The 21,099-nt window shown below is 33.0% G+C and overlaps 1 protein-coding gene across 1 annotated transcript in view; it reads right to left on the reverse strand.

Annotated features, from left to right (window-relative positions):
• LOC126839795 (uncharacterized) overlaps window positions 1–21,099 on the reverse strand; it is a 40,466-nt gene that overhangs the window by 4,292 nt on the left and 15,075 nt on the right. Inside the window, exons 4-12 of the mRNA XM_050575205.1 lie at window positions 20,840–21,049; window positions 20,649–20,736; window positions 20,476–20,584; window positions 19,628–19,820; window positions 18,815–18,914; window positions 17,954–18,069; window positions 17,747–17,888; window positions 8,136–8,318; window positions 738–879 (exon numbers count right to left, since the gene is read on the reverse strand). Of these exons, the coding sequence (XP_050431162.1) occupies window positions 738–879; window positions 8,136–8,318; window positions 17,747–17,888; window positions 17,954–18,069; window positions 18,815–18,914; window positions 19,628–19,820; window positions 20,476–20,584; window positions 20,649–20,736; window positions 20,840–21,049 (1,283 nt within the window). The remainder of the gene's footprint in view (window positions 1–737; window positions 880–8,135; window positions 8,319–17,746; window positions 17,889–17,953; window positions 18,070–18,814; window positions 18,915–19,627; window positions 19,821–20,475; window positions 20,585–20,648; window positions 20,737–20,839; window positions 21,050–21,099) is intronic.

Here is a 21,099-nt window from a genome sequence, read left to right on the forward strand (position 1 = left end):
ACTTATCAGTTTTCACATTTCGTGATAACCAATGATAAAGTTGGAATCAACGTAACCACGTTGGTAACCTAACTAACATTGTGTTAACTTGACAAATGGTAGAATTTAATAATAATAATGTTACGATGAAACTTACTAATTAATTTAACCAGATGATAAATTTAAATGAATTGTTAACTACCATTATTTTAAGAGCGTAATTAATAGTAGTTGGCGAAACCGGCTGAATATCGTGTAACGACTTACATATTAAGACTAGGGTAAATAGTTATTGATAAGAGCATCAACAACTAACCGACTGTTAAACCATCTCAAAAAACTACAAAATAAAAAAACAGAACTATAAACGGTTTCGCATGAATAATATATTTTTCTCAAGCAATATTTGCTTTTCTCTCTAGACGTTACATGACCGTTCTTCGCTGTAATATCTACTTACTCGACTACTTTTTTTTTTTTTTAATGTACTCAACATACGTTGCATAATAGACAAAATGGGTACACTCGAGTAAGTCAAGTTTTTTTTTTTTAAAATTGTTTTTAATAACGATCTAGGTCAACGACGGACAGCCGCAGGCCTTAATGCCGTGAGATTGACTCACTCGAGTCAACGACCATTTCACTATACTAAAGCAACCCCTCAAAAGCCTAAAAATCTTAACTCGCATTCTTCCACCGGCGGCGCCTCGAGCATAAAGTACATTGGATGCATGCACGGTATAATTATTAAACATTACTTTTTCACATTGTTTTCCATCGTCTCCAGCACAAGCGTGGAAGCTTCGTTCAAGTATGTGCCCGTGGACGTGCCGCTGGCCCCGGACATTTCACTCAGGCTGGACCTAGCCGAACCGGCCCTGATGGGAGGAACCAACAAATCTGAAAAAAATACAAAAATTTAAATCAAAAGAGGAATGAGACAAAAACAAACTTTGTACATGGGTTAATTCTTCCATTGAAGGAAAGACATTGGGTCATGAATATGACTTGTATGGTACTTGGGAGCTGGAAGACGAATTTAAGACACGCTCAGCCGATAAGCGATCAGGAGAGGCCAGGGGTTTCCCCTCTGGATATCTTATCACTTATCACAATTAACAGATTCCCGGTCATAAGATATATTATACATGTTAAAAAGGAATTAGATAAATTAAACATAATATATCGAGGGCTTGTATTTAAAAGGTTCAATGTGTGAATATGTAATTTTCAGGCGAGTTAATTTAAAGTGCGTTCGAATATTTTTCGGCTCAGAACGATACACGGTTTTGACGTAAAAAATATCAAATAACTAAAAATCTAAAACTATATCAGAAGTTATAACTCAACAGTTAATCAAGAAAATGGTAATTAAATAATATTAATTATCTCAAACGTGGAATTAAACTATAAAGTTCTTGTCAGGCCGTGTAATGATTTAAACGCAACGGTCATATTTGATCAAACAACAAAATACAATTTTTTAGAATTTCTAATAATTAAAAAATGCTGAATAAATAGTATTATAGTTTAAATCAATATATTACAGGGACAATCTACTACGCTGTTGAATAAAAACGTTTTTAATATAACATTATTTCCTCTGACTAAAAAAAAAACGAAGAATTATTAAATTAGCATATTTTAATGATTCTCTGGAAATTCAATCAGAACGCGTTTGACTGTAAAACGCAACAAATCAAGTCAAGTAGTATATAATTTATTAATCAGCAAAACCCTGGCGTTGTACTAAATTTAATATTCAAATTTGTATCGTAGCGTATTTCAAATTAAATTATTTGCCGGTAGTTTTATGCATTGCATGAACGAGTTAATAATTTAATAAAATATAACAACAAATGGCTTAGGATGAACTGGAAACTGTCTACCTTAAGTTTAAGAACGTTTACATAAATAATATTGAGCGATGTCGACTTGGTTGAAAGTTTGATTAGCTATTTTAAAAACCAAAGAAAAATAAACAATTTGTAACAATAAAGATTATTATCGTTAATTTTTTTTTGAGTTTTTAAAAAATAAATGTTTTCTCGTTAGTTAAAACTAATTATGTGTTTATAATGTTTATATTTTCTACTCAAGTAGGTAGCTGTTAATATATGATAATCAACGATGAAAAAGTTCCAAGGAATGCCTCCAACTTAACAAACTAATAATAAACCTATTCTGGCCCAACAACCCACAAAATCTATCTATTTATCATCTTTGACCAGTGCCTTACTTGGGCTCACTACACTAAGTTTAAACGCAAACAGAGTAATTCCCATGTTTATTTGCCATTAAACCTACCCGTAAACAAAAGTTATTGCTTAACTATGAAGTCCTAACTTACAAACATATTATTAGACCCTCAATATTAACAAACCGAAAGTCGTCTGTCAGGGGAAAAAAAATATAAAATACCGTTCCATTCGGATTCCACTCGTTTGGAATACCTACCATTTTCCCGCCATATTAAAGTCTATTTGCACTGAAAGGTATGTGACGGCAAAGGCGATGATGATAATACATTAATATTGTCAGCACCGATGAGTTATAACATGTTGGCCCGAAATTCGAACAGGAATACAACAAAAGAATTCGGCAAGTTTGAAAAATAGAATGTTATAAATAAGAAAAATGTATAATAGATACAGTACATAATGTTTTGTCTACATATTTATTTGGGATTAAAAACATATTATGTTCCAATTTGAAAAAATGAAATCCATACTTCTTTTACGTACAAGGGATAAAGGTTCACGTTTTTCTAAGTATAATAAAATATTCGTACCTGCAACTAGTATAGTAAAAAAGTAATTTTCAAATTCTTACATCACGTGGATCACCCTGTATATTGTGACGTTGTACCGGCTGATCCAATTAAGGTAAGACACTCAATACGTCTTAATAATATAATTGCACATTTTTTATAAAAATGTTTGTTTGAACTTTGTTTTTTAAGTGTATGTTATTTTCCAATATTATAAAATTGCCAAATATTTACCTTTGTGGTATTTCCCAGAGCGCTGTCGACTTTTGAAAACGTCCGAAACTATAGTACGTTAAATTTAATATTTTTGAAACCTTTTTTGTTGACCAGTCCAAGTAGTTTTCGGCAAATTATTTTTCATTCGATAAATTAATTAAATATATCTGCATTACGCTTTCCTATGCAAATAAAGGATAACAGCTACAGAGAATATAATACCTAATTATAAATAAACAGCGCAGTACTTTTTCCCGTGAGCCTCAATACCGTTCACAGGATTTATTATGTTATTCGGTTAATCAGTAATATAACAACGTCCTCGGGGGATATTCGGTCGAGGTTTACAAGTTTATCGCTTACCATACATCTAAGACTTTTGTACTGAACATGTACAGGTATACGCGTTAATACACTTTTGCACCATTCACACATTCGAATATAACTCCAGAAATAAAGTACATCTATAGTGAAAATACGTCCAAGATTTAATTACAATAGTTTTTGGGTTCAACCCCAATACCGTTCAGTCGAGCAAGTATAATTTGAATAAACCATCCGCAACGTACCGTTATGTGTCCTACCTGCTTGCAGTTGATGCAGTTTAGGTGTTTATTTGCCAAGTATATATTATGTACATTTTTTTTTTCATACTACCTTAGAACGAGTGAGAGAGAGAGAGAGAGAGAGAGATGGAAACAAAAACATTATTCTTGTGTTGTGTCGGTAGTCGTCGAGAGCATATCAATTTTAACCGAGAGATGTGTACACCGGATACGTGCGGTTGTCGGCTTTCGAGTCTGATTTATTTTTCCGCCGTACAATATATATATATTATACTGTTAATAATGGGGTTAACGGCAAAAGTGCGCATATATCTGCATTTGTATAAAACAGCAACACAACTTGAAGTACCGACGGTTGCTGCAGCGTGTGTGTATGTAGTTTTTTTTTTTGCGATAATGTAACACCGGTAGAAAAACCAATAAAACCCCATTTGAGTCGAATACAAAAAAAAACAACCCCAACAAATTGCATTAGTGTTTATCACGTTTTAACCTACCGACACACTACATAGTATTATTATAACAAATTACTTTGTACAACGCGATAGACACTAGGTGGTGTACATTGTACGTGACCGTGCAAAATTGTGCTTACCAAGTAAACATTCGCATATTACAATATTATATGTACGGTGAAATATCGATTCCAACAATTATTATTATAGAACTCTACGTCTTGTAAGACTGAACAAAGCTGACTAACTTATGTTCAAAGTCGTTCAAGTAGTACAGTAGTTTATGGGGAATTAAAAAAAAAAATGTTGCATTATGTGAAACGTATTGCATTAATCTCTCTGAGCTCATAATGGAAGCATCTTATTTTACCTTGCCCTAAAGAAGTAAATATTAGGAGGCAGGACATTTTGGATGTCATTATCGAATACTTAATAAATAGCTCTGCCAACCTGTGCGTACTATTATTTTCTGGAATTTCGAACAGCTTTCATGTTGAGTAATTTTGGGCTAAATTAAAATTATAATAGCACCTTGCTTTTGTGTGTGCTTACTTAAAATGATCATCCGTCAAGATGAGAATTAACGAGTTAAAACGTGTTAGAGCATTCATGGACTGAAATATTCTATGATATTAAAAATATTAACTAACCGTATTAGGATAAACGAAATAAGTTGCACATAAAGCAGTTTTTTTTTAGTTCCCCTTTACTTTTGTGTAAAATTTCAACAAGAGATAATATTTTAAGAAATGCTTAAGAAACTATAAACAGATAAATTATAGTAACAAAAACTACTGCACTACTTGAACATAAAGGCAGTACAGACATTGAAAAACAATAATAAATTGTTGTGAATGTAAAGAACAACTAAAAAAAGGAAGAAAAGTCTATTATTGCAAAAATCAATCACAATAGTAAATTTAAAAAAAAAACTGACACTGACGCCATTTCAACAAATATAGGAATATACTATCGGTTTAGCGTTTAAATGTTTATAGCTAAGAGTATTTTTTTTTTGTAGGCTAGAGAAAAAAACCCAGATCACAAGACAGAATGTCAGCTTTGCGAATTTTGGGTTTATTTTGACAACGGAATGTATCTGCTATTAGCTTTTTCTGTCAACTGTCAACGTTAAGTATAAAACGAAAAAAACAAATAAATACCTTTTCGACTTTGAATCGAAAAAAAGGTCGAGGCCGAATACGTTACTAATATATTTCCCGGTAAAAGAACCCATCTAATAATTATGGAGTTGTGTTTAGGTTATATTCTGCATGAGTGTATAAAAAAAAAAGGTATCCCGTAAACTGTCAAATAAAAACCTTTTCCCGGAGGCCTTTCGGGTGAATGTTAAATTAAATAAAATAAAAGCAATAGTTTCGCGGATTAAATTAACTTTGACAAATTTAATTAAATATCCAATATTAGCCTTTCGACTACCTAAATTCAAGCTAGTTAAGTTATTCGTTTGGTTTTTTTTTTATTGTAATTAATTGATTTAATAAACACATAGCATTAACATACATGCAATAAGCACTATAAGCGTCGATTTCGATTTGCTAGGAAAACTGAGAGATGCAGAGAGAGAGAGAGAGTACTTAGGATGAGATGCACAAACCGTATAATACCTCAAAACTTATACCGGTTAAAACGAAATGCGATCACACTGATCATTAGCCCTTCACGACGGGTACTTGACACTGGCTTGGCGGGCCTCTTATTTACATATTGTTATTGTACTTAATTTAAAGGGTGAATTGAAGTCAGAATGGAATAATACATATTATTATATGTTGTGTACATAATACACAACGTGCGTTTGATGATACTCGAATTGCAATTATTATTGTAATACTCCAGTTCTCTTTGCATTCAAGTATATTTGCCATTCGTTAATCGTTGAAAACGCAAATAATACAAGCCGTTCAACCGAAAAACAAAACGACTATAACTCGGTTTCGTTTACTATTTAAATTAATTTATAATCATTTTACCACTCAATGTACAAATTTTTTAATATCATAACGTTAATGTTAGTCTGATGTTTTGAAAGTAGGCATATTTAGTAGTACCATTTAAGAACCGTATTGCAATAATTTCTCTTAAAAATATATTCTTATAGCCTACTAAAAACACGTTATGAAAATGTACTCAAAACTAAGGTAATTATATTATGCTATATTTTTACTGTAATATATCTAGTATATCGTGGCCACGTGGGAATTACTGGCTGTTATTAGGTGAGATTAGGTGTATCTTATGAGGGAAAACCCTCAATTATGCCGCACCATTTGGCGTTTAAGATGTTCCTGGAGATTATGACTGCCGGGGATTCAAATATTAGACTACGCCAACGGTTTAAGAAATGTTCGTCGATTAAGAAAACAAAGACCGGAAGCGTGTATAAAATACCCGAGAGGCGGAAATTGTGGCGCTCATCGATCAAACAATTAATTTCAATGCAAATTTGTCGGCACATTAATTATTATTACTCCAAACGACCTTGTGCCTACCCAATGAGACGATAATGAAATATAGCAGGGGAGAGCAGGGTCGGTTGTTACAGGGGCAAGTTGGTGTATGGTAGAGATAAATGTATATTAGCACGATAGATGATGTGTTTTTATTTTTATATTTATGTGTCTGTGCCCATGATATCTTTTAAGCCACTCAACCGATTTGTTCGTGTAGCAGATCTTAATATTAAAAATCGTACCTGTAAGGTACTTTATTAGATCAAAAACTTGAAAAGTTCATTCCTTCCTCATCAAAATACAAATTTGTATTATAAAAATTTGCGAACAAAATGTAATAATTCACCCCACATCGGGGCAAGTTGTTACATTTTGACATGGTGAAGTGAAACATTTTTTTTTTGTTATTATGTGCATTTATTTTTATTCTTAAATGTAGCTAAGAAGTTACTTTTTAAAATGTACTAACATTCATTCGAAAAAAAAGTAAGGAAAACTTAATAGGTATACACATTTCAAAATTATAACAACTAACTCTCCCCTAAATTTTACTGTAACGTTGTCCATAATATTATGATGACAAACCATGCTTTTTTTAAAACTAATATATTTTAGCAAAACAACAAAAACTAATACAGGTTTGTCTTGTTATTAATATGTAATCGGCCGAAAAGCGACGCAAAGCCATTGTTTTAAAAAGCACATTTTACCAGAGGGCTTACAAAGACAGTATTATGTTCATATTTTATAATATTAAAAAGTAAGTTGAACAATGTTTACTTATGTATCAAAAATTATATTTTAATATGCACACATAATGCTCATTTCTTTTTAATATTTAATAAATATTAAATGGTAAATACTTGTACGGATGGTACATGTACTTTAGCATAAGCAAACGTCGAAATACAATAAACAAAATATTTCGAAGAATAAACTGTTAAAATAAATGGTTATTTGTTTGTAATCATAATTGAAGGGGTGAGTTTAAAGGAGTTAACTGATACTTTCAAAACTGTTCAAGAGACAACATTTTTTTAATTTTTAAGTTCAACACACATATTTTATGCTAATTTTCAGGCCTTAGTACAAATATAGTGTTACACGAACGTTATGATAATAATATCATATTGTAACGTTTCAGATAGGCTTTTAGAACGGTTTCCGTTGGTGTGAAACGTTAACGGGGGTAAAGGACGACGGGGCTTGCTAATGTAATTTACTGCTAACAGCAATAATAATTAACATAGCGGTTAACTTATCGTTTACCTCTAACGATGATACAATTAATATAGCAAACAAATGTGAGATAATATTGTATTTTGCGCAGATCATTCTTGCTTTGGCCGGCTATAAGCAACGTAATCGACTGTATCCACCTAACTTGTTCTATTAGACATCATTAGAGTAAATACTGATGAACAATATTATATACTCCTAGACAAACGCAAATACCTACCTATATTATGTAATACAATGATTTTTAACGACAAGCCAGCGCCCTGTTCGGTATTTACGACCACTGGCGACGGTATATTTTATTCGATATACTTCGCCCATCTACACTGACTTTGCGTTTCCCTATCACAGTTCACAGTTGCTCCAGGACAGGCGAATTTCGTGCACGCCATTAGCTAATAAAAAATGCAACGGCGCCTATTAAAAAACGGCTTACCTGCTGACGGCGAGTGTCTTGTGCCGTCGGCGGATATCGACCGCGCCTGGCCCGGCGACATGCCGTATCTGAAGGCGTCCTGGTCGCCGGCATCGATCGACTTGGATCTGAATTTGGATCTATTGAAACGGGTCCTCATGGCGCCGAAGAAGTCCCTCTTTTTCTTCCTGCTCCGGCCGCGGTCTGCGGGCGAAAAAAAAACTCATAATATGGTAAAAATCAGAAGTCTTCAGCAGTTGTAAAAAAAAAACCACGAATTCCCACGAACCAAAACGATTGGATAACGAATAATACTATCTCTTATTAAGGTATCTATAAGAAGGAACTTATTATAATAACCGACAAACCCTGTCACTTCTCATATGTACTAACGGTAATGTTCATTTTGCTCTTCCCCTCGCTTAGCACTAAATTCTCTTATCAATAATCTCCTATATTCTCTTCCCCTCTCCACTCTTCTCTTGATGTCGCAGCTCCAGGTTAGGTTGGATGTCGGTTAGATCAAACTCGTGACGATAAAATTTAGATTAAGGTCAAACGAAAGTGATGACAGTGACAAAAGTTTTAATAAAAATAAAGTTTGACTACAAAAAGTGAGGAGGCTTAAGCACCGAAAATACTATTAATTCCCAAATCCCATGTAAATGAATATAAGAAACCTAATAACTATTCAAGATAAGCACACCCAAGCCACCTTTTAATTGCGACTATGGTTATTAGGTCACGTGACGGATTTACCTTTAGTGTAATTTTTATTTAGATATTAAGCCTTAAAACTACATCTAAAAATTAATACTTGACAGCTATTTGAAAATTGTTTTTCATAATAACATGTTTAGGCGAAACAGAAAAAAGTACCATTTTAAATAATTATTTTAGAGATAAAGCACATACAATAAAAAACATAAAAGACAAGATTTCCAAGGGAGCCTCATATGGGTTTTGCTTGAACTCTATATTATAAAGTAGTGGCCCATAAGATTAATGCAAAAATACATTTTTTTTTTACATTTTTTATAATCTTAATTAGCTTTTTTTCCGATTGATATTTTGAGCAACGCACATGAGGTTCCTTCGGAAATCTTGTCCCCTATATTTTTTATACTAGAAAAATACACAGTGCCAAGTCTTGGAGAATAATGCAGTATACAACGGAGATACTGCATATTTTCTTAGTAAACTGATTTCCCAATTCATATACTTTGCATTTATCTAGCGATCTTAGTAAAAACGGCCTTGCCATATAGATGACACGTGAGACTTGTGCAAAACAAAACTTACAAAAATATTTAAGATGTGGCAATAATGAATGCAAAAAAAAATAAATAAATAAAAGTAACAACTTCAAGGTGAAAACAAATAAATTGGAAAACTCGTTTTCCCAACGATTTGGTTTCACTGCATGTTTCCTGTTTAGAAACTTTTTTTGTCAGCTCTGAATATCTTCGATTGTGTTTCTTAATGAATTGAATTGTCGCTTTCGAATAAGTAAACAACGAAAAAAAAAAATTTTAAATTATGCACACCCCACGGAATGGCTCTGTCCGCGTCGAGTTTGATTTTTAATTAAAAAATTTAATATTCCGCTTCGGTGTCGTTAAAAATAATTTCGTCTTGGTCATAATTATACGTTTTGGGAGACGGCGATTCGTTTTGAATTTTAAGAACATGTCATAAATCAACAGCGGAAATTATAAAAAAAAAAAGAAAAACTCATCGCCGAAACGGTACGCCATCGTTGCCTTGTTGTTGTTGGCATAATAATAAACCTGGGAAATAGGTGAATAAAAAAGTTATTATTAATTTTTTTTTTTTAGACGTTCTTTAGTGAAATATTGAACAAGTGTAAGATCAGCTGAGTTGGGCGTTATTTAAATAAAAATTGATTATTCATATAACCGTGCAAATAACGATTAAATTAACAGCTTTTATCATTTAGTGTATATACAGGGTGGTCGCATTTTATCGTGTATTTCAGTGTACGTTGTACTTACAAACAAGAAAATCCAGTTCAGGTCAATTTGAGTCTTAGCCTCAAAGAATGCACCTAACTCCAAATAAGCAATACACCTATCCCAATTGAAAATTCAACAAAATGCCTAGGTATCATCCTCGACAAGCGTCTTACCAGCAAATTCCCAACTGCATTTGCTTAAACCTATCCTAAAATCTAAATTAAGCCTTAACCTTAGAGTTGTAGTTTATAAATCTATGACTAGACCCGTATGGTTTTACGGTATTTAAATTTGGAGTCTTGCCAAATCTTTCAACATTCGTTCCCTTCGAGCCTTCCAATCGATCAGTTTGAGACTCTTAAGCGGTGCACCGCGGTATATCACTAACAACTCCCTCCACATAGACCTTCAATTACCTACAGTGGCACAAGTTTTATTTACATTTTCCAAAAAAATAGCAAGTTTAGACTTATCCCGCTTTAACCCAACCCCACCGAGCTATACTTAATTAACAATAAGAGTCATTTACTCTTAAACGTCTCCAACGCAAAAATAAAATACAACAATTAAATATTTTTTTTTAAATAAATAACATAAATATTAAAACCTTAAATAAGATTTGATGTGATTTAAATTTAAAAAAAATACTATTCCCGCGTGAAACTCGAGGGTGATGCGCCGTGCTTGGCAATTTGGGAACCCATTGATGCTGCATAGAAGAAATGCAAAATGAATGTTCTGGGGAAAGTTCTTCCTCAAAAATAACTAACTATCTTCTACATTATATTTGTAACTTTAATATTTTTATATCTATTTGTGCGTTTAGTCAATTATTAAGTCATACTTATAATTTATCTAAACATTTTGATATATTGATATCCGATGTAGCTTCTGTGTTCCATACCGTATGTTGATTTAAATCAAATGAAATAAAGTTGAATTTTAAGAAAACGATTTAAATGGGCCAAACGACATTACAAAAGAAGAACAGTATGAGATTTGGCAAGCTAAATGGAAAAATATCTGTGAAAACTAAATGCCAGCAACCGCCGTAGGAGCTTTAAATGCAATACTATAATACTTTAGTTATTGATCTTTATAGACCATTTACTGGTACACACATTAAGTAATTGTTTTATTATTCGATTGTTCGCGGCAGAACGAGCAACGATTACTTGTTCCTTAAGTGTAGCCGGTCCATCATAATTGATTATTAAACGGAATATAATAAACTTTGTTAGAAATCTACCTCAGTGGCCAGAGTAAGGGAAAAGGGCAGTCCGTGTATTAATTTTACCTTTCAACTCGATTGGTTAACGAGGGGAAAAAAGTGGTGTACATCTGCTGATTAGACCATGATAGGCTGATTAAGCCGATTTTACTTTGATGCTATTTAAACCCTTAACCCCGCTTAAGGTATTATATCCATGGTCCAATAGACGGTTATATATTTTTTTTCTAATTATCTCTGCAAGTACTTTTCTATTTAACCGAACCGCGCGTTTGATTTAAATTCATCGCGACAACTTAATTGGTTTTTTTTTTGTCTTAGCATTAAGAAAAAAAAACCACTCAAGTCAACCTGTCCCTTTCCGTCGGTTTCCTTCAAACCGTAATTTGCAGCCATTGGAGACGGATAATTTATACATAGACCGCTAGGTTTGACGTATAAAGTCTATTGACTTTGGCCTAAGTTTAATGAGGTAAGTAATTAAAATTTCGTTCGGTGGCGATTGAATGATAAAGAAATAAAAAAATTTATGTAAATAAATCGGATAACTAAACAACATAGTCTTGACTTGAAAATTCAAATTAAATTTATTTTATTAAGTATTACTTAAACTGTGGTACCAAAGAAATCTATACTCAAGGCAGACAAACAGATATCATGATATTTATCTAGCTGATTTAAGTTCAATTGATCTAGAGTTAAGTTAACCGAAAAAAAACTAATTTAAGTTATAAAATTAGTAAAAATATATGGCAAAAAATGTTAGGTACACAAAATTTGTTTGTATAATTTTTTTTTTAACTACTTTTTGTCGCTAAATATAAAATAATAATGTAGACTGTAGTTATACATAATTGTAAAAGTTTATAAATATGAGTGGTTAAATTTTAGTGTAAAAATAACTACTGTAATGACGACTGCAATGTCTTTGAAACAATAATTAATAATTTTTAGGCGGGGGAGAGAGTCAGCTAAATTTGATTCACACGTGTACCGACTGTTTTACCACATACCCTCAGTTTTTTAATACTAAAAACTCCAAAAATACATTTTATTTAAAACTAGTAACCGAAATTATCAAAACACCTCTAATGGGAGTGTCAAAACATGTTCAAATTTTCCGGCTTTAAGTTGTTCAATAATTGTTTCACTGTTTGTTTAAAATATTATATTACATATTTCGGTTTTAATTAAAAAAAAAAAAAACACTTAAGGTTTTCGTATGTGTTTATATATTGAAACATAAATTTGTAAATTATAATTATGAATGTTTTTTTAACCCAAAATATAGCTTGATGATATTTTATATCAAGTTAATTTATCTCAATAAAGATGAAGTACGGTGTAAGGCAGTTTGGGATTCGACCATAGATTTTCGTTTACTCTCGCTTTGGCCGGACCTAGATCATATTTTATTTGTAGCTCTACACTACTCACTAACAAAAAAAAAAATAAAAAAACCATAGTAATAACGCGATAAAGGATTTTTTTTTTTTTTAGTGTTGTTTGCGACCAAAAATAATTTTAGTACCCGCCACGCTGAACTGACCCTGTTTCGATGTTTAGCAAAATTTAACAAAAATGAACAATTAAAAACTATCATCGTTGATTACATTTTAATCACATAAAAGCGTTCAAACAAAACAAAAAATGTTAATATTGCAGGTGATTTATTTGAGCAAATGATATTATTATTCTGATTATTACTATTGCAATTATTTGATCGACCAGCTATCGTGGCCTAGTACATTAACAGCTTATTAACAATGCATTTTTTATGGTGGTAATTACACAGGTTAAAATCGACAATTTTGAGTCAGACAAATCTTCTTAGAAGGGGTGGAATCTATTTCATTTATTCCACTTTCTCAGGCGAAGTCATTAAGCTTAAGGCCTGAAAATCATACAGACCCGTGACCACCCCGTCTCGAATATGCTTCGTCCCTACAATGTTCAACTAAACTGTTATCTAAATAAAACATTATTTGAGTTAAAACTTATAAAACTCGGTTGAAATCATTTTATACTTGCAATGTAAATTTGTTCACTTAAAAATGTATTTGAAATTCTTACTTAAATTTTTATTCAAATAATATTATGTAAACGTTATTAATTTATTATTAGTTTTTAAACTTTTTATTTTAAACGAACGTTTTTTTTAATAATTCAATAATGTAAGCAAGAGTGATAAACTGATTTAAAAACTTAACAATAATATACTTACTATTTATTTAAATAAATATACAAAACGCGATAATTTAACTTTTGTCCACGCATTAAACCCCACAGCGACTGCTTTGTATTCCATCGATAATTCATTGACAGGTGAAACTTCAATGGAATTAATCATTCATCTTCTCATTTTTCAAATGGTGTCGGCCTACCCCAAATATCACTACCCACGGTTTTCCCGTCTGTCGACTGTATTCCCAGTGTTTCTGATTTAAAAGCCATACATTTAAATTATTTCTTTAATCGTGACCGTGTCGAGACAGGGCCGAAAGGACAAAAGGGACAAACGCCCCCGAATCACTTAATTTTTCTTATAATGGTGTTATTAAATTTCCTTTCATCTCGCTTGTTCATTTCAAATGATATGACATTTCCTTATGTTATAGATGTACATGATGTACGATTGCGTCAATACAGATGTAACCCTTCGTACCGGATATATTTTCAAGCCAAATCAAGTTGGTCACACTGTTTTACTTGTGAGGGGAATCGGCTGTTGGGCTCACGTTTATGATGAAGTAAATTATGAAAATGTTAACTTCAATTAAATATATTTATACATAACAAACTAGATTACTAAGTGTTCATGCTCCCAAAAGAGATAATTGAAGTTACTATTTTCCGCCATCTCTGTGGGAATTAGAATCTTATCACATGAAAATATGCTTATAACAATTATAGGTTAAGTTGATAACGCAAAATCACAGATATATAAATACATTATTTTATTTATACACACAAAAATCCCATAAAAATGGCGGACGTCCACTTCCATTCTTATCACTAGTTAGCAATCCAGTTTATTATATTACATATAATGGAAAATCATATATATATATATATATATATGAAATCAATAAATAACCCACTAATTGATAACACGGTCTCGGTGTTGTCGAATGGTAATTGAAATTGATTTCTTTGCCAACCGATGAAAATGACAAAAATTGAGATATGAGGTGTCACCGGAAACGTAGTGTGTTCGGACGAAAATATTTCCCACTTTTATTTTTACATTCCTTAATACCTATGTATATTAAGTACACACATACACGCGTTGCTTATATTTTTCTTTTTGGTTTTCCGTCTCCGGCAAAAGTGTTGCGATTGGCAGCTTTTCAAACGGCAGCTTGTTACGTTTTTTTGGCCTCCATCCAGCAGTGCACAGGCCGCCGTTTAAATTGGTTTCGGAGAGAGTTTATAATAAATGCTTTTCGGTAAACCTACTATAAATACATATAGTATAATATACATTATAAACTATATATATATATATATATATATATGTGTGCTCAGTGACCGCAGTCGTTTGTGTCACCGAACAAATCCCGTCTTAAAACAATTATGTATAGGTATACGACCCAAGCGCGGACCGTCCGATCAACCGTTTTGAACACGAAATCGTATAAAAACAATTAATTTGAAATCCAATTTATTAAAGACCTATCGCAGACGGTGCATTTAAATTGAAAACGTTTAAAATCGTTTTTAAATTATAAGAAATGACACCTCCTACCGCCCACACGTAAAAAAACACAGCACAGTTATTATCATTAAATATAATTTATTTAAAAAGTCAGCCTTTACCTTTAATGGAAATTGGATCATTAACGTGACGTCTTATGATTAACTGATTTGCTGTCTATTAAAAATTATTGAGAAATTATCTATTAACTCGCTTATTAACATCGCCCTTTCCATCTCATCTGAACAGACCTTAAGCCATAAGACGTGTTGTTTCATTTCCTTATTTTTTCAGATTTTTAAAATGATTTTTAAAGGCTGCAAGCATCAGTTTTCCAAAACAAAAATTGTTTGTTTTTTAGTTTTCAACTATTTCAAGGTATAAACATTAATTTAAAATAAATAATTTGTATAAAACTACGTACGTATTTAATGGACTAGTTTAAGTTCTACATTAAGTCAATTTTATTTTACATAAACTAAATTTTATTGAGCATACTTTTAGATTACAATTTCTGATGCAAAAATTATGTTTTTCCATGAAATTTATTTCTGAGAAATGTTTTTACATTTTCATGACATATTTTATACCGATGAAAAAAAAATGTTTATCACGCTAAAAAAATAAGCCATCTACAATAGAGTGAAAACGAAAATAGTTTCCCAAAGTATAAATATTAATTTTAAATAGATGTAATTTGTATAAAAATCATCAGTAGAAAAGGAAGAATAAACAAGTATTTTTTTTTTTATAAAAATAACTACTATTCAAATATTCATTTTTTTTAAACACTTTTTTTTTTTACTTATGTGGATCTATAGTATAGCCATCGGGGGGTCTGTATATTCCTCAGATATAACGACTATTCAAGCCTTTCAAAACATTTGCCTGTGTATGATTACCACTACATTTTGATTGGGTGCAAATTAATTATTAAAACGTGACCTTAATATCCAAGCAGTAAATGAAACCACTGAAATGTATTGTAACCGCTTGTTCTCAAAACTAAGCTCCAAGACTCATTACATCAGTTAACCTTCTTGGAAACCTGTCCAGACGTCTTCAATGAAAATGGTTCCGAGACCTAAGATATTAGTTTATTAAAAGTTCATTTCATGGCGTTATTCTGGGTGTTTCTATTGTGAGATTTCCTATCATGCCACTCACTGATAGTTTATATTTCCCACTATTAATTAACTTATTGCAAATTCTTTTGTATGGTTTGTAAAACAGTACAAATAAATCCATTTGTATTATAAAAAAAAAAAGCTAGTACAGTGGGGTTGGGGCATATTGGGGATGGAGAGGTCACAGATCAAAATCACTTTTAAAAAAATACTTCAATGCGAATCTGTGGGTAGTATGTGTAAACCACACATAACAACATAAAAACTGACTACGGTGGTCAAAGTGTAATTTTCCCCTAATTTTTTTTTATTTACTCTAAGGCAGATTTTAAATAATTTTTAACGAATGATGTTTGTACTCGGTAACTTGACTAAACCATTGGAATTAAATTCTCATAAAATATTGAAATTATGGTAAGTAAAACCGGTAGTTAATATAATTTAAAAAGAAAATCATTTTCCGTAGGTTTCGAAAAAAAAACATTAAAAAAAAAAAAAAATTGCAGTTGTTTAATGGGAAAACGAAGGCGGTCTAAAAAAAATAATACATAAGTACACCCTTCTCCTCGTTCTTGGCCTTATATTTTCTGTTCAACACTCGAGACGACTATCAATTTGATAATGTATTTTTAAACGTTGAAATACAATACTCGACCATTAAGAGTCATTATAATAACATTTGTATTGTACTATAATAATACTTTTACAAATGCATTTGCCTAATAACAGCCATACGTTCTTACCTTTTGCACTTTGCGTGATTAATAACATTACGGCAGTAATTGGGGTACTATTTATTATTATGCATTAAGGTAACAAGATAATAATATGTTTTTCAGCGTTTCATCACAAATACCACCACCCTGTACACAGTATACCACTCGACACTAAGTTATACTCATAGTATAATAACGCCTACGTCAGGTCATAATGATATTAATACATTGGCAATGCTACATCGTCAAAACAACTAACGTTATTGATTGAACTGCGTTGTTTAGAATAGGCGACAGAAAGATGCATGACAACAGTTTAAGAATAGTGTTAACGCGCTAGGAACAGGCTACACAACAAGACGGTCTCCGATTTCCCTAAAGAATTAGAGTTATGCTTTTTAAGTACAAAACTTGATATCTCGTTGAAAAAGTTCTGACTAGCGTACTTGATCATTTTCAAAAGTTTAATTTCAAAGTAATTGTTTCTATCCTGTTTTTCTCTCGGAGGAAGACATTTTTGGTCATGAACAATATGTCTTACAATACTTGGAGGCCGGAAGACAAGCGTAAGACGCATTCATGTCGAAAACTTATTATTCTATTAATTGTAATATTAAACAAACTTTCATATCGCTTCAAGTATGTTAGCTATGAGAGGAGGGGACAGGGGAAGTGGATCAGGTGATGAGAGATCATAGGTTTCCTACTCCATACTCTAGTTGCAAAAGTGTTTATCAACAATTATTCGCCAGTGATATCAAATTATCACAATACATCTGGATAATCTGCATATCAGTCCTATCCCTAGTGTCAGGTAGTGTCTGGCACATATTGATGTTATACTTATCGCCGTGTTGACTACCAAGTGATCATGTCAAAAATTACCTTCTTGGACGCCTTCGTAGCCGGTATCCCGCCTGTCCACGCTTATGCCCGTGCTCGATTCCCTGTGCTGCTGAGGGCTGTTGTAGTAACTACTGGTCAGATTTGGCTCTTGTGGGGGGTTCCTGTTGTTGTTTTCGGTTGGCTGAGCAAACACAACTCGATTAGAGTCATTATGGAAGCAAAGGGCAAAGAGCGTAATGGACTTACTGTGTAGTCTTTGTGGTTGAATATCGTGTTGATGTTGTAAGACGTGTGCCTGCTTTTGTTGCCGTCGTCTTGATGGGACAACGGACGGGTTTGGTTTATGGGCATGCTAAACGGTTCTGAAACGACAACGTCCAAAAAAGGTTCACCGATTAGCTATGATGTAATTTAATTAAGCAATGCAAAGTGTAATGATCAAATATGTTGAGTGGACATCAAGTCGAATTCGATACGTGGGCTAGGTAAGATTGAAACAGCCACGACAGCATATTTCTATAGGATGTGGAAGTTTGAGACAATATATTCTTTGCCTTTGGATTAATAAAATCAAGAGATAATATTGTGTTGCATCTTTTGTGCGCTGATTTAAAAAAAAAATTACATTAGTTTTAGAGTTGCTGCATATCTTAAATTTGTAGATTTAACTTGTCATCAGTCAAAATTCGCCACTCTAAATAATTAAATTTCTTCTTCGTATTTAACTTATTCCTATCAAAACTAATGTACGTGGCTTTTATCACTTTGTTTGATGAAGTTATAAGTATGAGAAATTGAGTGGTAAACGATTAGTCATTTACACGAGTCGCTTAAGTATTTTAGATTATTTCAATGTCACAATATTCATTACTATTGGGATAGTCTCTGTGAAAAGTCCAATACTGACCATTTTAAAAATGATCCAAAGACATTTATTGTTCGGAAACGTAAAGTAAAAATGGCCGTAATGTAATTGTTTTAAATTAAAACGGCTATTCTTGAACTTATTGTATAAAATTGAATATCGCACAAATAATTTAAAAAAAAAGATTTATAATTTTTTTATAAAAAAAAAACTGTGTAATGTGTTAACCGCTCTGCGCTCACCTTCCATGTAGTGGTCGTTATAGACGGAAGGTCGTTCTCTAGAAAAGTCTGAAGTCGTCGTGTCCTTGGACAGAGTCTGTTCGTCTTCCAAAAAGATAAACTGAAACCGTGTACACGTTAGGTAAGTAGTGAACATGATATTTTTGAAAATCGAAATGAGTACCCATTAGGTAGTACAACATAATACTAATACATGTTTTGGTAATAACATAACATTATTATTACAACCATTGTCACGTCCAGAGCGCCACATTTAAATTCTTTTTTTTGTCAATGTTTATTACTTAAATGCGCACTTAACCACAATTTTATCTGTACGGCAAACTAACCATTTGGTGGCAAATGAATGAGAGAAGATGGAAAACTATTCAATTTCAAAGGTTTAATAATATTTGGCTATGGAATAAAACCTAAGTTGGCAGAGTCTCACCGAAATGACGAAATTGCCATCTATCGTCAGCTGTCCCTGATAGACTATTGAGTTAACACAAAAAGAGATATACAGTAAGTATACTTATACACCATATAGATATATACTTACGTACATATTCATGTATATATTTATAATACAAAATAGAACTGAAAATCCTGCTGCAGTACTATTGCTTTGTGCAGTTTACCGGAATAACTCTGCTTTCTATTTTGAGCCGTGTTAAGTCACCGTAAAAATATAAATCCTCCTCACTCACCCCCTACCTTCTTATAAGCATACAATAGGGTTATCGTCGTTCAACTCGGTCGAAATTTGACATACTTAGGTTAAATGAAATTTAAATAAGGATTAACCCCGTCCCCCAGGCCACACAAACTCACTTCCAAAGTAAGCGTGCCGGATACCGGGTCGTTCTGGTACGGTCGGGTCTGCAGCGACAGCACTTGCCTCTGGCACGGGTTGACCAGCAGTTCTTCCACGCCGACTATGGCCAATCCCATGAAGTGAACGTTATCGCTTGGGTCGCAGTCGTACACCTCGAACAGTATCTCTTCGGTCCGTCTGTTCAGAGTGCTAAAAGCACAACGAGAAAACAGATAGTAAAAATAAACAACAACAACTTCCAGAAACTTATCGTAGTGCGCCCCTAATAATTTATACACCGTGGTACAGATCCGTGGTGCTTACAAGTTACAGTTACAACGAAAATATCTACGAACACAGGTCGGATTTAATTTAGAACAATTGACACTTGCATTAATTGATCATATTTTGATTATTTTCGCCCATCCCTGGTAGAGTATGTAGTCTTCATCAAGGATCAATCACTGAATCACCATTCGTAACACCAGTCTTATTTCTCGTTATCCGATTCCTCTTGTTTCCCTTGTTCCTCAACCACCATTAATCCGGAGTAATACTAAAGTAAGATAGTAGTGCACTACCACAGAATAAGTAAAACCAGATAATGCGGTCCGGAAAAATGTAAACGAACTTAAATAATCTCAGGCTGGTGACCCAAATAATGAGAAAAATAACCTTGTTCTTTTCTCCGCTCTACGGAAAAACATTTAATCGTGGTTATGTTATCTCTTATCACGTATCTCTTATCACTTATCATTTATCTCTTATCACTCCTCCTCCATATTTCTTTTTGATTCGATTGCGATAACAAAGACATAGTCTATATGAAATTTCTATTTTTATTTTTCCGCCGGTGGTGTCTTACAATATGAAATTCTCGTTCCATTGCGGCGATGAGGTGTTTTTCTTGACGGATGTCTGCTTCTTCTGGAACGGGTCGTCCACCTCTATGACGCAGTAAGGTTCGAAACAACCTGAACAAAAACGACGGAAAAGTTATTTATGCTACATTCTTGTACATAAGAAATATTGGCCAACCTTGTTTCAAACCCAGTCCGACGGCTTTGATCACCTTTACCATTAATCTCTTCTCTCCTTGTTTACTAACCGTAGACGTGCCAACCGCCTTGAGGAAAACAAAAAATACAAAAATATAATTGTAATATTTATTTTTTTAGAGGATAGTTAATAATTCCCAACGTTGTTCGATGTACTGCACAAGAGCTTACCGGTCGGTCGCTATACGAGTCCAAAGGGGACGTCACCGAGGACTGAATGTGTTTCGTGAAAGCTGGGCAATCTGTCCACTGGTACAAATCTACAGACAGGTCTGTGGACCTGATGGCACCCGTCACTATGTCCATGATAACATCTTGGAGTTGTACTTCGTCTAGAGTGTTGCCCTTGATGGTACCCACTTGAGCCAACATAACTTTCACCTGCATAGATAACGTTTTGTATTAACAAACTTGCATAGATAGCTGTGGGG

This window comes from Adelges cooleyi, unplaced genomic scaffold (genome assembly GCF_023614345.1).
Source record: "Adelges cooleyi isolate 19-005CV unplaced genomic scaffold, UGA_ACOO_1.1 ACOO_flye_CR_arks_rails_tigmint_CR_PRNA_307, whole genome shotgun sequence".
Taxonomy (NCBI): domain Eukaryota; kingdom Metazoa; phylum Arthropoda; class Insecta; order Hemiptera; family Adelgidae; genus Adelges; species Adelges cooleyi.